The sequence below is a fragment of the Jatropha curcas genome, chromosome 8 (assembly GCF_041381405.1).
Source record: "Jatropha curcas cultivar XTBG-Jc1 chromosome 8, XTBG_Jcur_1.0, whole genome shotgun sequence".
NCBI classification, from domain to species: Eukaryota; Viridiplantae; Streptophyta; class Magnoliopsida; order Malpighiales; family Euphorbiaceae; genus Jatropha; species Jatropha curcas.
Genome location: NC_143158.1, coordinates 6,385,308 through 6,399,923, shown reverse-complemented (window position 1 = coordinate 6,399,923; position 14,616 = coordinate 6,385,308). Strand labels below are relative to the sequence as shown.

General features: G+C 33.3%; 2 protein-coding genes across 2 annotated transcripts; one reads left to right on the top strand and one right to left on the bottom strand.

Moving 5' to 3' along the window:
- Nucleotides 1-3,819: 3,819 nt before the first annotated feature.
- On the bottom strand, nucleotides 3,820-4,554 carry LOC149494076 (uncharacterized). Its single transcript, XM_089724676.1, has one exon. The coding sequence runs from the start codon at nucleotides 4,477-4,479 to the stop codon at nucleotides 4,102-4,104; it is 378 nt and encodes a 125-aa protein (XP_089580802.1). The 5' UTR covers nucleotides 4,480-4,554; the 3' UTR covers nucleotides 3,820-4,101.
- Nucleotides 4,555-7,680: 3,126 nt separating this feature from the next.
- On the top strand, nucleotides 7,681-12,843 carry LOC105633456 (D111/G-patch domain-containing protein). The gene is made up of 8 exons (XM_012216040.4): nucleotides 7,681-7,958; nucleotides 8,226-8,350; nucleotides 9,033-9,984; nucleotides 10,392-10,483; nucleotides 10,887-10,961; nucleotides 11,543-11,604; nucleotides 11,726-11,795; nucleotides 11,965-12,843. The coding sequence occupies exons 1-8, from the start codon at nucleotides 7,745-7,747 to the stop codon at nucleotides 12,643-12,645; spliced, it is 2,271 nt and encodes a 756-aa protein (XP_012071430.1). The 5' UTR covers nucleotides 7,681-7,744; the 3' UTR covers nucleotides 12,646-12,843.
- The last annotated feature ends 1,773 nt before the right edge of the window (nucleotides 12,844-14,616 follow it).

Sequence of the window (14,616 nt, the reverse complement as noted above, 5' to 3'; positions counted from 1 at the left end):
GACTCAGTAGACTGTAATACTGAAAAAAAAAAAAAATTGAAATAATTTTATTAATGACTTAAATTGTACTTGTAACGAAGGGAATAAACTAAAGACATCAAAATGAGCTGAAAAAATGTCAACTCTAATAATTTTGACAAGTTTGTACAATTCCAGGAGGAATTGCAAATTGTGCAAAAGGAGCACAACGCATAAAAGCACAGATGACAGGACAACAATTTGGAATCCAATTTGGCACAGCTCCCATACCAATCATTTGTGGACTACATCTAGTATAAAAAATTTGCATAACTTGCCCACAATCTTGTTGATTAAAAGGAGGAGGAGAAGAAGGTGGTGGCTGTGGCTGAGCCCGCGGTGGATTTTGTGGTGGTGGTAATTTCTGAACTGGAGGTGGGTTTTGTGCTGGTGGTGGTGGTGGTTGTTTCTGAACTGGCGGTGGAGGATTTTGTGGTGGTGGTGCTTGTTGTTTCTGAACTGGCGGTGGTGGATTTTGTGGCGGTTGTGGTTGGTTAGGAGGTGTATTTGAGCCACCACAGTTACAAGTACAATGACAGATATTATAATCATCATACCAAGTCACCGCCTGGCAGTCTGGAGGGCATTCGCAATTGCAGAAACTGTAACCATATGCATTGCCAGTTTGAAATGTTGAGCTTAAGAACAATGATAATGCCAACATTATCATTGTAATTGAAATCTTCATTTTTCCCATCTGAAAATTTTCAATTTTGCTTTGCTTTGATTGTAATTGGTAGTACTGTGGAAGATTACGAACCTAATTTCAGGTTTTTATAGCTGCAATTTCATTATCCTATCTTATCATATTTTGTTTTTGAAATCAAATAGTTGTTAGCTTATTCAATTATTCAAATAACTTCTTTAAAATTTAAAAAAAAAAAAAAAAATCCATATAACCACTCTCATACGGGTTTTGGATATGAGACTAATAGTTTGGCCTTGCAGCCTGACTTACCACTTGGAAGAAGAAGAAGAAAATATTATGATTCCGGTTGGCATGGAGATTACCCTCCTGATCTGTCGCTGAAGAACACACGCTGGAGAAAAGAAGACGGAATTGGTAAAACGACCTGTTAGCCAAGTTTGAGAATATGGTATAAGCTGTTGTCGTTTCTATTTAACAACATTTGTATCCTAATCATGTCAACTCGATTATTACCCAAGATAATTTTTATTATGTATATAATCACGGATTTACTTGACAACTCAAAAATTGACAAGTCGGGAGAAAGCGCTTTGCTATCTTTGTGGGTTTGACCGATGTGAATTCGAATTAATCGAGCCACTAAACTTTAAATACCGTATGATTAAATGAAAAAAAATTTAAAAATTTATCATGCATGGTTAATTAATGAATTATACCCCTACATAAAATAAGTATATCACACATAAATAACTTAACAATTATTTCAGTCAAAAACAAAACTTAACAATTATTTGACTTTTATTATTAATAATAAAAATCAAATAATATTTTATTAATGTTTGGAACTCAAGTCCAAATTTTCTTGCTAATTTTTATTAATAATATTTTTAGTTATATTTAAAAAAAAAAACTTAACAATTAACTTTTATTCAAATTGCGCTAAAAAAATATGATTGCTTATATTATATTATTGAAATATAATTATAATTATCTTCATTCGCATAACTATATTAAACCAAATTTTATATTATCAATTTTTTCTCAATGTAACAAATGTGATTTTATATTTTCACATTTTCCATTGTATAGAGAGTTGAAATAATTTTTGGGGTCATAATCAATTATGTTATTTTTTAAATGACAACTCAAAAACTTATCATGCATGCTTATAACATGGTTAATGAACTATAATAACAAAATACCATTGGAAATGCTAAATTTCAAATGTCCTCTACATTAGACAATAGAAAATAAATATAATAAACTATATAAATAATGTCGTCTAATATTAAGTGGACCAATCATATATCAGCATATATGAATATATATCAATGACATGAAATTATTAACTAATTAGTTTGAAAGTTCTACTAAATAACACAATTTGTACCTAACATATCTCATCAAATTATCCATAATGCTCTCAATAGATTTAAAGCGGTTGTTTACTTGCAATATCCACATAGATCCTTTTAAACATTTTAACCCGTTATAAGAAAATTCTATCAGAACAAAAAAAATATATATATTTTTTGTTCTGATAAAATAATTGTTAGGAATCATTAAAAATCCTTAATTGGAAAACAATTTCCATAATACTGTTTGGTCATCAAATTCTACATATCCAAATAAGAAAAGGAAAAAAATTAATTCTGTTATCGTTTCCCATGTACAGGTATGTGGAACGTAGTATCTGACATTTAACTATGTAGTATCTAACTTGTACTGTCTTAACTCTTTACTCTTTTGTTGGTGCGTACAAATACATACATATATACAAAACCCAAGTACACGCGTACGAAACTACGAAATAATACAGAGAGAAGTCTTGCTGCTGTCTTGCACTTGTTGACTCGGAGTTTTGAAGTCATGTGCTGGCTGTAGCGTTTAGATTCCGTTCCGTTTCAAATTTCAGTTTTTAATTCCTCACCTCGTTTCCCATGGGGCCAGATTGTCTTATACCATCATTTAGCATTTTTAAATCACAACACACTCTTTTTATCCCTCCCCCTCTTCTGCCATTTATCTCTCTCTTGCAGGTCGAATTTTTAAATCCGGAGAAAACGCTTCATTTCGAGTGTTTAAAGCGACTTCATTCAGTATTTCAACTCGAAACTTTTGATTACAATAGAAGACATAATTTTTAATTATATGATTACAAGAGCTTATGCTAAAATATATAGACATGCCCTAGATATTTTCTCGTTTTTTTAACAAGGCTTCGTCAGAATTAAATCAGAATCAAATAAGTCATAGACTAAATATATAGATAAAATTAAAGTCAAAACTAAATTAATAATTAAAAAATGTACGACTTCACAATTGATTCAATTTGAAATTTCGTTCCATAATACTTTGAAAAGGAAATTATTATTTTATCAATGGAACTAAATCTTTTTGAATAAGAAAAATTGTTGTCCAATTCTTTTTCTTTAGACCTAATAATAAAAGATGGTGAAAGTGATCCAAATCACTGAACGACTCACGATGTGAGACGTGGGTGACCACGTGAACAAAATGTTCGCCATGTCTCTTGGAAATGCAGTCACCAACACCACCAAATACCAATTTCTATTTTATTTCTTATTAATGTACTTGATCAAGACATTAATATTATACTTTTACAGGAAATTAACGATCTCTGATCCCAATTCTCAAGGTCTCTCTTTGGTTTTTAGGAAAATGCCAAGAAGAAGGTCACTTCATCAAGCTTATTAACGTTTTATTGTGTGTGTGTGTGTGTTGACCACTCAAGACCACCAAGTGTTCAACGTTGCTCTGAAAATCTCGTTTGGAAAGAAGTTCATAAACCTCCCTAATCAAAGTAGTTGTTAACAAAATGGTGCGAATTAGGGTTTTAGGAATGAAATTTCTCTGCTAAATCATAATCGATCAATTTACTGTACTGCTACACAAGACTCGTGAAATTTATAAATTACTTGTGGTTAAAATTTGTGAAAACGTAGAAACACAAAAAGCACTACGATTCAAATTCATAGAAAAAAACAAATCTAATATTTTCCGAACTCAATAAAATTTGTAAAAACACCTATAGTTAAAAGAATGCATGTTTTATTGATTTTAATTTTTAATTTTAATGACAGGTAAATAAGAAAAATTATTAAGATGAAATAATTTAATGATGAGAGTAATTTCACCAAATTAATAAGTATTTTATTTATAGAGACCAACATACAAATATTACTATAAACTTAAATTACAATTACTCTACAACATAAAAAGAAAAAAAAAATCCTTGACATAACTAGCTGGCAAGCCCGTTTTCATGACAAATTTATAGATTCAAAACCCGATCCGATTTGACTTGAATCAAAGATCAGAACGTTTCACGAACTTTTCGGTCTCACATTACATACATTAATTATTCATGAAACAAACGGAAAAACGACGGCGATCGAGAAATTGTTAACTCATCAAACCCTTGACGACGATAACGGCGTTGAAGAAGTTGTAGAAGAACCTTGATCACCATCATCAACCTCGTCTAGATCGTTGCACAATCCTAACTGCGTCGACGACCTTGCGATTTGCAAAGACGGTGAAGAAGACGCTGAGGAATGGCAGGAAGCGGCTGCAACTAAAGCCAAGCAACCTTCGCTCCATGACCTACGAATCGGATACGAAACGTTTTTACACTTGGAAAAGCCATGAGGACAATTCTCTTTCGATTTATTATGAAGCGCACATCGACAGTTACGATGGTAAGGCCGCCGTCCAATTCCAGTATCTACGCCGGATAAACATCCGTCGTAGGCGTACCGGAAAAATCCATCAGCAGCACCAGCTGCCATGATCTGCCTCACCACCGGCCACAACACCACTGGAAGAAAGTTCTGGGCTGGAAATGAAGGGGTTGCAAATACAGCACCTTATAAAAGGTTGTTATAAAGAGGGAAGATAATGGGGGCCACATGGGGTGGGGTTTGTCGGCAAGCTAGAATGAAAATGACGCGATGGCGATTGCGTGGTAAAAGCCGCGTGGCGAAGAGGGATATTTTTGGCATGGGAAAAGTAAAAATAGAAAAAAAGTTAGGAGAGAAACTTTTGTGCTGTATAGAAACCAACAAGACACGCATCGGTAGCCTCATAAGGAAGACAAACAAAGTTTCTTGCTTGTTTTAATTTTTATGTGGTTAGGGTTTTGGATTAGGCCATAATCGTTTAGAACTATGGGAATTTAGGGATAAATGTAGACATTCGAAGGTTGAGGATAATTTTGAAATTAGGTAATGGTTGGTGTTTTATTTCAGTGAACAACTACTAATAAGGTAAAAATGGAAATTCAAAATAATAATGAGCTTTACTAGTAGTAATCCAATGATTACTTTGTCAATTAGATATAGTATCATTCGATTTCTCATATTTTCTCTACCAAAATATGGAGAATACGGCTTTATTTGACTTTTCTCAATCGGAAATGGATTCAAATATTTATAGAAAGTTAGAAATTAAGAATGATCATGGTTGGATGTCAAATCAGAACCAAACTGAAACTAAATGAGTTAAAATTGGAACCAAACCGTAGTCAATGCTTCAAGGTTTCAAACCATAACTAAAATCGGATTAAAATCTGATTGTGGTTCTTTATATTTTAAACTTAAAACTGACAGTTTTTGTAAATTATACATCGGCTAAATATATATGTAAGTGAAGTACATAAGAATCGGCAAGCCTTACACTAGCAAGAGGCTTTTTGGGCTATTGAGTTGGTTCTAGCCGAAGAATAAAACTGTGTGAGTTTGAGTGAGTTCGGTCAAAAACTGACAATATATTGACTTTTTAAAAAAGAAAAAAAAAAGGATCATATATAATTTTCAATTGTTAAAATTAATTTAATTTTCACTAATATCTTAAAATTTATTAACATAAATATAATTTATAAATTGTAAATGGTAAAAGAGAAAAAAAAATTGTTCTCATTTAAATGTTTTTAGTTTTTCTTAAATAAATGTAATCGAAATACATAGACTTTGATTCCTCAAAAGGAAGATACATACGTAACTTAATTTTTAAAAAATTTATAAATTAAATCTAAATAAAATTTTTTTTATCAAATTGATAAAAAATAAAGAACAGAGATATCTTATAATTAATCAAAATAAATGCGTTGTTATTTGTCTAAATTCTTATAGCACGTGATTTACATGTAACTTAACTAATAATGCACCTATTTCATATTACTTATTTTTAATAATCTTATAATCCATGTAATTTATATTTCTTTAAATATATATTTCTTTAAATAATATTAGCTCCATGACTATGGAGGCCATTTAATAAAATCAAATGGCACCATACTTACTCCAAAATGTTTTGCAGGTGTTTGTTGCTTGATGCACTAGTCTTTGTATGGACGCCCATGTGATTAACTGTCAATAATAAGTTCATTTATATATTTAAAGGATATAAATTACATGGATTATAAGATTATTAAAATAAGTAATATGAAATATGTGCATTATTAGTTAAGTTACATGTAAATCACGTGATATTATAATTTTGACAAATAACAACGTATTTATTTGAATTATAAGATATTTCTATTCTTTATTTTTTATCAATTAGCTAAAAAAAATTTATTTACTGAAACGGCAAAATACATTTAAACTTTACGGTCGAACTTATCCGCAGATTCTGAAAAAATTTATATACTAAACATACATGGAAAATATATTTTTTTGACAATAGAAAAAGCTTATGTATTTATCATTATCTTGTTAGAAAAACATCATAAACACTCTACATAGAAATAGATATTCTAACTACCTGATAAGCACTCTACAATCTTGTACCGAAAGACCCATCTATGAGTTATCCCCATTTCTCTGAAGAACATTGACTACCTGCAAACAATCACTCTCCTCTTTCAACCTTATTCCATCAAACTTTCCTTTCAACCAACTAAGCACCTCTCTGATACCATGAATACTATATTTTGTAAACTCCAGTCATCTTGTGAAAAATCAAATTTCAAAACTCCTAATAGAAATTTAAAATTTTAATATTTTTACCAATAAAAGGGGGGATTAAATGCTTACGTTGCTTTCTAATCCCATCCAGTGTTCACTTTCAATTCTTTTCTGTACTTTGAGAATGGCACAAGGACTCAGTTATTTTTCAGTTGAAATAGATAGCAATCCATTGGGTGACCAGTTTAGTCAAATTTAATTTATGTTTAATGTTTTAAATTATTAATATTATTTCTTAAAAATTATTTTATAATCTTCATTGTGAAGTTAAATTTCAACTGAGAGAGTGATATTACAAATTTTACTTATTGGAAGAGGAAACTTGAAATAGGAAATGGTATAAAGCAAAGCTGGCGCAACACTCTACAGGCAGGGTTAACTTTTTGCTTACTGCTAAATTCCACACCTACTAAACCTACAAAAAATTTCACTTGGAGATTTTGATCCAGTTAGGACCGGTGATTTGGACTAGAATCGGCCTGATTTTTAATTGACTTAAAATCGGCTTGGTTTTTAATTGGATTAAAATCAGTTCAAAAGTTTTGATTTCAAACCGGAATCAAAACCAAAATCAAAGGGATTGGGTTTAGTTTCAATTCCTCTCTTCAAAATGAGACTAGCCAAAATTGGTTGTAATTGGTCGATCTCGGAAGCTGATTCCAGAAAAAAAAAAAATCGGTATTGGGCCTCACGATAGTGCCGGAACTAGAAATATATTTCCCGGACAGATTTTGATCCCGACTGTTAATTTTCCAGAGCTAGAACCACCGGTTGACTGGTTCCAATGACCAACCAAACCAAGTAATAAACGGTGTTCAGTTTGTGGGTTCATGAGCCCACTTCATATTAGCCCATGTAATGAAAGCGAAATCCAATAACGCATTACTGGGCTTAAAGCGATGGGGCCCGATTTTCTGTTAAGAACTGCTCAAGTCACCACGTCCGTACAAATGGTCCAATGGGCCCTACTCAACATGCCAACGGCCCAGATCAGTAGAAGAAACGCAGCAGACGTCTGGGACTGGTTTTTCGCTATTATCTCGTCCCTCTCGCATCGCACGACAAGCTACTCAAATCGGGCACCGCCATGGCTGGAGGAGGTAAGAGAAGACCCAGCAATAACAACAGAAGCAACAAAAATGACAGTGGAAATAACAGCAAAAACAAGAGCAGAAGGAGATCAACCGGAGTATCGTCTTCATCATCTTCTGGTCGAATCAGAAGTAGAAACTCTCTCTTTGTGGAGGGTGGTGTCTTGTCTGATTGGCCTCTCAGCTCTTCCTGCCCCTCATCCTTTCCAGGTTTCCACTTTATCTCGCACGTCTGTTTGGTTGCTGAGAAATATTAGGAAAATGAAAATTTTATTCCATGTTTTTCGAATTCTGGGTCCTTATAAAGCAAATTGGAGGGAAAAATTGAACGTTTTCAGCTCAGATAAAGGTTAATTTTATAATTTTCTTTATATTTTGGTAAGTGGGTATTTTATTAGATGAACTGCAATATTTGTGTTCTATTTTGGGTCTTCTTCTATGCTTTGTTTTGGATTTTCTTTTGGTATTGCATTGCAGGAAGGAACTCAAATACGAATTCCAAGTCTGGCTCAAAAGCAAAAACAGTTTCTGCTTCTAAAATTGGACACCGCAAATCTAATGGGAATGCATTTGGTTATAATTACCCTTCTCTTGAGCTTCAGGTATACCTATTTGCAAATTTCACTGAAAATGTTCTAATCAAGACTTAGTCTTTCAGTTCTTAGTCTAAAATATCTGGTGCTGGTTGTCTGAATGAAATAGACTTGATGAGAGAACTAATTAGCGAAGTCTCAAGTGGGGTTGGACTGAGACTTGAAATTATTAGCATTTTGAGCTCGAAGAAGGTCCTTTTGAGGTCAAATTTTGGTTGCTTATTTTTCTTGTGTATTGAAAAGAGTTCTTTAAACTGTTTGCTTTCATAGTAAATAAAACTTTATTTATTTTTGTTCAGCCTCCATTTCTGTTGGTTTATTTTGTGTAGAAATACATTAGCATCATCCTTTTTTGTTCCACAAATTTATGATCTGATGATAATTTTTGTTTTCACTACTGAGGATATGAGATGAGATATAAATATTGTGTTTTGAAGGTTCACTTATCAAGATTTGAATGTACTTTCTTAATATCCAGTTAAATCAACAAAAAAAGTCTGAATCTTTCGTAAAATATTTGCAGAAATCAGTCACTTCCAAATAAATGAACCCAAAAGAGTTGGATTTAATTTAGGTCGTTTTATTATTATTATAATATTCTTCTTCCTCTTTGAAAATTCTCTGAATGGTTGGACTGGAAATCAATGTTGGTGTTATGACCCCCTCTCCCCCTCCCCAAAATGCTTTACAGGAGCGTTTGCTCAAAGAATCATCTATTGGAGGCAATGACCAAGATAATGATTTGGATGCCCTACAGCCCATCACTTTAGTTGATTCCAAGGACACTCAGATAGTTGCATATTTAGATGAAACACCATCTTTGAAGGCCTCTAATGCAGATTTCACTTATGATTACAATTCAAGTTTTGTGCTTGGTGATAGTTCACATAGAGGATTGGGGTTCTTTGATGAATGTGAGACAACTCCAGGTGCTGTTGGTACATCATCAAAGCAAATGGAAGAAGAAGGCCAAGAAGGAGAGTGTTTTGATTCTTCATTATCTGAGAAAGAAATGGATGCTGAGGAGCCTGTTAATTATGAGATTGGTAAAGAAATGGCTGAAGAAGGACCAATTGAGGCTCCAAAGAAAAATTCAGGATTTTTGTCAATTGGAGGCATGAAATTATATACCCAGGATATATCTGATGGGGAAAGTGACGGAGAGTTACAGGATGATGAAAATTCTGAATCTTCTGAACTAGGGGAACCAAGTGAACTCTCCGAAAGTGATGTCTCAGAGGATGAGTCAGACAGTGGTTCTGACATTGATGAAGAGGTTGCAGAAGACTACTTAGAGGGAATTGGTGGGAGCGACAACATTTTAGATTCCAAATTTTTGGTTGAAGACTATTTAGATGACTCAAACGAGGACAGTTCATCATCTGGTGATTGTTTTGACGAGGCTCTAGAGAAGCTGAGCGGGATTGCACTCCAGGATGCATCAATGGAATATGGTATGAAGAAGTCACAGTCAAGAAAGAAACACACTGTAGGTGCTAGAGATGCTCAGCCATCAGCTTTAGATGATCTTATGCTTGTAAAAGATCCAAGAACTCTTTCTGCCAGAAAAAAACATATTGCTCGGTTGCCTCAGTCTTGGCCTTCAAGTGCTCAAAAGAGTAAAAATTCTAGAAGTTTTCCAGGTGAATTTGCTTATGTCCATTTATCTTATCCATCTGCTGTTATTTTATTTTGTAAACTGTGTACTTTTCTATCGATTATTTTGTAATTTAATTATGGGGATAGACTTTTTGTGTCCATATGGTCTTGTATGATAAGCCACAACTTTAGCAGGAAATATGTAGTCCCTGTTTGTCTCTATGTGTATGTACATGTAGACACCTGTTCCCTGATACATTTGTGTATCTGGCATTCCTTATATTCTTGTCTGCTTTTGGAGTGTGAAGATGGTGGTTCGTTGTGTAACTTCTTTCAGTTTGAATTTGCTTCTCTTATATTTTGTCTGATTCTTTATTATATAATTTTATGAATGAATAAAGCTGCCTGCAATTGATGTTCTACAAACAAATTTAACGTGCTCACAATTTAGGTGAGAAAAAGAAGCACCGTAAAGAGATGATTGCACTGCGAAGAGCACAAAGAGCGCTGCAAAGAGGGGTGGATTTTGAGAAAATAAATATGGTAAAATGAACCATTTACAGACTGATTGATCTCTTTTTCCTTTCTTTTGCTTACATCTAAGGGAATGCAACACTTTCAGCACTTATATATGGGCATTAAGCCATTAACCATTTGGAATATGAGCTCACTGAGATCTAAATCTTGATTCTGTGTAGTTTATGATGGATATGATTTGGTAAATCTGCCTAATGACTATGGAACAATAATACTTCGACTTTGTCAGTTTCCTATTTAATTATCATGTGTGATGAATATATTTACAAGATATAATCTCACCTTAACGATAAATGCCTTTTGTGTAGTATGTAATCTATCATTTAAATGCAGATTTAACCCTAAGCTATTTATGGAAAGAGGGAATAGAAACTAACAGATAATCATCTTTTGTTTTTCCCTTTTTTAGAAACTGGAGCAGATTGTTTTGGATGAAGTGGACATGTTTGCTTTTCAACCTATGCACTCCCGAGATTGTTCCCAGGTATAGAACTCTATTTCCTCTTTCTTTTGCAGTTTGCTTTTGATTGTCTTTTCTGCCTCATTGTGTCATTTGTCATGTATTCCTTACAATGACATGAATGTTCCTGTTTTTATGAATCTTTGGTTTGGGATGCTATTATGGAGTTTTTAATTTGAATGATTGAGTTGCCTTATTTTATAAAGTGTATCATTTGGTTTTGGGAATAGGATATAGTTTAGAAAAGTGGCAGTCTAAAGCAAATGGTGGGGAGCTTTCCATTCTTTATTTCTTTCTTCACCATTATATATGGACTGGCAGTTTATTTGGATCAAACTATATAATTCTCAACTTGGGTCAGCATTATATTGAGGCTTTAATTTTTGCTCAAACTCACTAAACAAACATTCACCAGAGTATCTGGTGATTTATTTGGATGAGATTGTAATTCTAAACTCGAGTCAGAAAAACTCTGAGGCTTCAATCTTTGCACAAACACATTAAGTGAAACTTTCTGTTTTGCCACTTTGGAATATGTCTGATGTCCATTGGCTTTCATCACATCTACAAATGTGATAATGATTCAAATTTCCACTTAATGTCAGGTACAACGGTTAGCAGCAATATACCGTTTGCGTAGTGGTTGCCAAGGCTCGGGTAAGAAAAGGTTAGTACCATTTATATGGTGAGGAACTCAAATTTATTCATGTTTGCTTGAGAGGGAGTGAGAATACAACCACCCATCTTGATGTTTGTGTGCATGACTAACTGGTCTTTTGTTCCTTCAGATTTGTGACAGTGACACGGACTCAACACACAAGTATGCCATCCGCAAGTGATAAACTCCGTTTAGAGAAGGTTTTGAATTTCCATTTACTAACGTCTTTCAACTTTTGTTAATCTTGTATTGCTTTGCTGACTTCTTTCCGAGATTTTGATGTTTTGTTGGATAATCCATGTATGCATTCACAACAAGCATAGCCTATGATATTGACTTTTTTTTTTTTTTTTTTTTTTTGAATTTCAGTTGATAGGAGCTGGAAATGAGGATGCTGATTTCTCTGTTACTGAAGGCTCAAGAACAAAACCAGCAAGTGCAGATAGAAATAGGAGCAAGTCATCAAGAAAGTTAGCCAACCGCCAGAACAGTGGTGCATCAAAGAGACAGGGTGGGAGAAAGACTTTATATGCCAGTCAACCAGTGTCATTTGTATCGAAAGGCATAATGTCTGAAATGGTTGATACTATGACAAAGGACTCTGAAGAGGCTGAAACTTCTGAAAATAAGGTTACAATTATTTCAGCTAAGGTCGGTTCATTTGAGGTACATACAAAGGGTTTTGGATCCAAGATGATGGCAAAAATGGGATATGTGGAAGGTGGAGGATTGGGAAAGGATGGTCAAGGTATGGCGGAGCCCATTGAAGTGATCCAACGGCCTAAATCACTTGGGCTGGGTGCCAACATCTCTAACCCTACTGATGACTCCATGGAGAATAAACCTCAAACCATTGAAAGGTTTGAAAAGCATGCAAAACCTCGAAACCTGGGAGCTTTTGAAAAACATACCAAAGGTTTTGGCTCCAAGATGATGGCAAGAATGGGCTTTGTTGAAGGCATGGGTTTGGGAAAACATTCTCAAGGCATCATCAACCCTTTAGTTGCTGCTAGGCTCCCAAAATCACGAGGATTGGGTGCCAAAGGTTAAGTGTTTCCTCTTTACTCTTTTTTTTATTTCTTCTTTTCTCTGAAAAGAAAAGATATCACAATGTAAATTGTTTAGATTGAACATTTTCAATGGTACTTGCCATGCCTATTTATTCATGCTTCTTTTTTAGTGTTAGTTATACTTGTATTCTCAATGTTCATAAATGTATCACAGAATAAAATGGATGCTTTCTTCGCACTTCTTCTCTTTCTTGTCTAGTCTATTCGTAAATGTATAAGAGAATATAATGGTTAATCTTATTGCATATTTATATAACGGCATGTTTCCATGCAACCAACACACTGTCAACGGTGGAAAAACGCAAACTATTTAGGACTGACTATGAACCTTTTCTGGTTTGAAATGAGGGGGAATTCTGCTGATTCCTCCTAAATTCTGATTTAAATGCTTGTTTCAGTGTATTTGGATAGTCTATGAAATATAATATATTTTATGGGTTCTAAAGTCTTTTTGACCTTGGAACTGAATCATTTGATTTAAGATTCTTTTTTGTTTTTTGTGCATCCAAGTTTTTTTTGTCATGCATTGCTTTATAGATGTTAGTGACTTGTATACTGAAATTTTTGTTATTTATTACTGCCTGCTTATGGGTAGGGCCAGGGCTTCATTAGTGTATGAAGAAAAATGCTTGGTCTTCAGAAAATTTAAACCTTGTCCAGTCCAGATACAGTCCATGAACAGGTCTTGTCAGATGCTTTATTCTATGAGAGTAATGGAGGAGAAACAAAAAGATAATAATAGTTAATAATAATAAAACCTTGGTATTTAATGTTTGAACTTGGAAGAATATATGCTGGTTTCTTTTAAATTTCTTTGGTTAAGCGTAAGTTTATGTACAGCCTGACTTGTTGAAGCTGCAAAGTGGAAACTCCAGCTTTTATGATAAGAAAATGTGTTCAACTTGATGATTCATTAACTGTTCAATCCCATATACTTTTCTTTTTAAGTGTTTACGCATCCACTTTGATTGCTACAGTTTTTGGTCTGCTTTCTTCATCAAGTTTTATAAAGTGTAATTTTCATTAACTCAAGATTCAATGCAACTTAATATTTTTATTATCTAATAGGTTGTGGTTAGCCAGTCTTAGGCATGATGACCGCTAACCTGATTCTCACCCTGTGGCTTGTGAGCTGTCTCTCTCTCTCTCTCTCTCTCTCTCTCTCTCTCTCTCGAATTGCACACAAGGCATGTGCTGTTATGAGTTTTAGTGTTTGATCAAAGTAATTAAGTTTAGTTGTTATTCAAGACATCTAAACATAGGAGCTATTTGTATTTTGTTATGTTATACGTATATATTGGATCTGAGATGCAACTCATCAAAGCACCTTGTTGAGGAAAGTAAAATGACACTTTAAAAAGTTTGGCACGTTGCACCATATGAAGAACGGGGAAAAAAGAAAGTAAAAAAATTTTTTTTTTTTTTTTTGTTTCCAGTACATGGAAAATTCTGTCAAGGTTTCAAAATACATTATATGATAGATATTTTGTTGTTATTAAGTAATTTTTAATGTATAAATATTAAATGATAAATATTTGAATCTTAATTCATGAATTATAAGGTAAGGATCTAGGTAAGTATAATTTTCTATAATATGAATTGAATATTACTTCCACCTGCGTAACTATGAATATGTCTTAGGTGAGCATTCCATTCTATTAGATTTGAATTTTATGGATTGGAATCGAATCTCATAAAAATTGATCCGAATCTAATTAGAAATTTTAAATTACTAAAGATTAAATATCTTATTTACAAAATTGTTTCACTTATTTTTATATAGATTATTTCAAATTTTTATTATAAAAATCAAATTGAAATATAATAAATTTCAAAATCAAATCAAATTAAAATAATTAAAATTAAATTATTTTGGCTCAATTTCCAATGGACCGTTCGCTCTTAATTTAGCCTAGATGGAAGATAGCAAAAGATAATTCTTGCAAACTGT

What these genes read in the sequence shown, in the direction of transcription:
- LOC149494076 (XM_089724676.1), bottom strand. Translation starts at nt 4,479, where the DNA reads ATGGCAGCTGGTGCTGCTGATGGATTTTTCCGGTACGCCTACGACGGA.
- LOC105633456 (XM_012216040.4), top strand. Translation starts at nt 7,745, where the DNA reads ATGGCTGGAGGAGGTAAGAGAAGACCCAGCAATAACAACAGAAGCAAC. An exon ending in ACCCTTCTCTTGAGCTTCAG is followed by an intron (nt 8,351 to 9,032) that starts GTATACCTATTT and finishes AATGCTTTACAG; the next exon opens with GAGCGTTTGCTCAAAGAATC. An exon ending in CAAGGCTCGGGTAAGAAAAG is followed by an intron (nt 11,605 to 11,725) that starts GTTAGTACCATT and finishes TTGTTCCTTCAG; the next exon opens with ATTTGTGACAGTGACACGGA.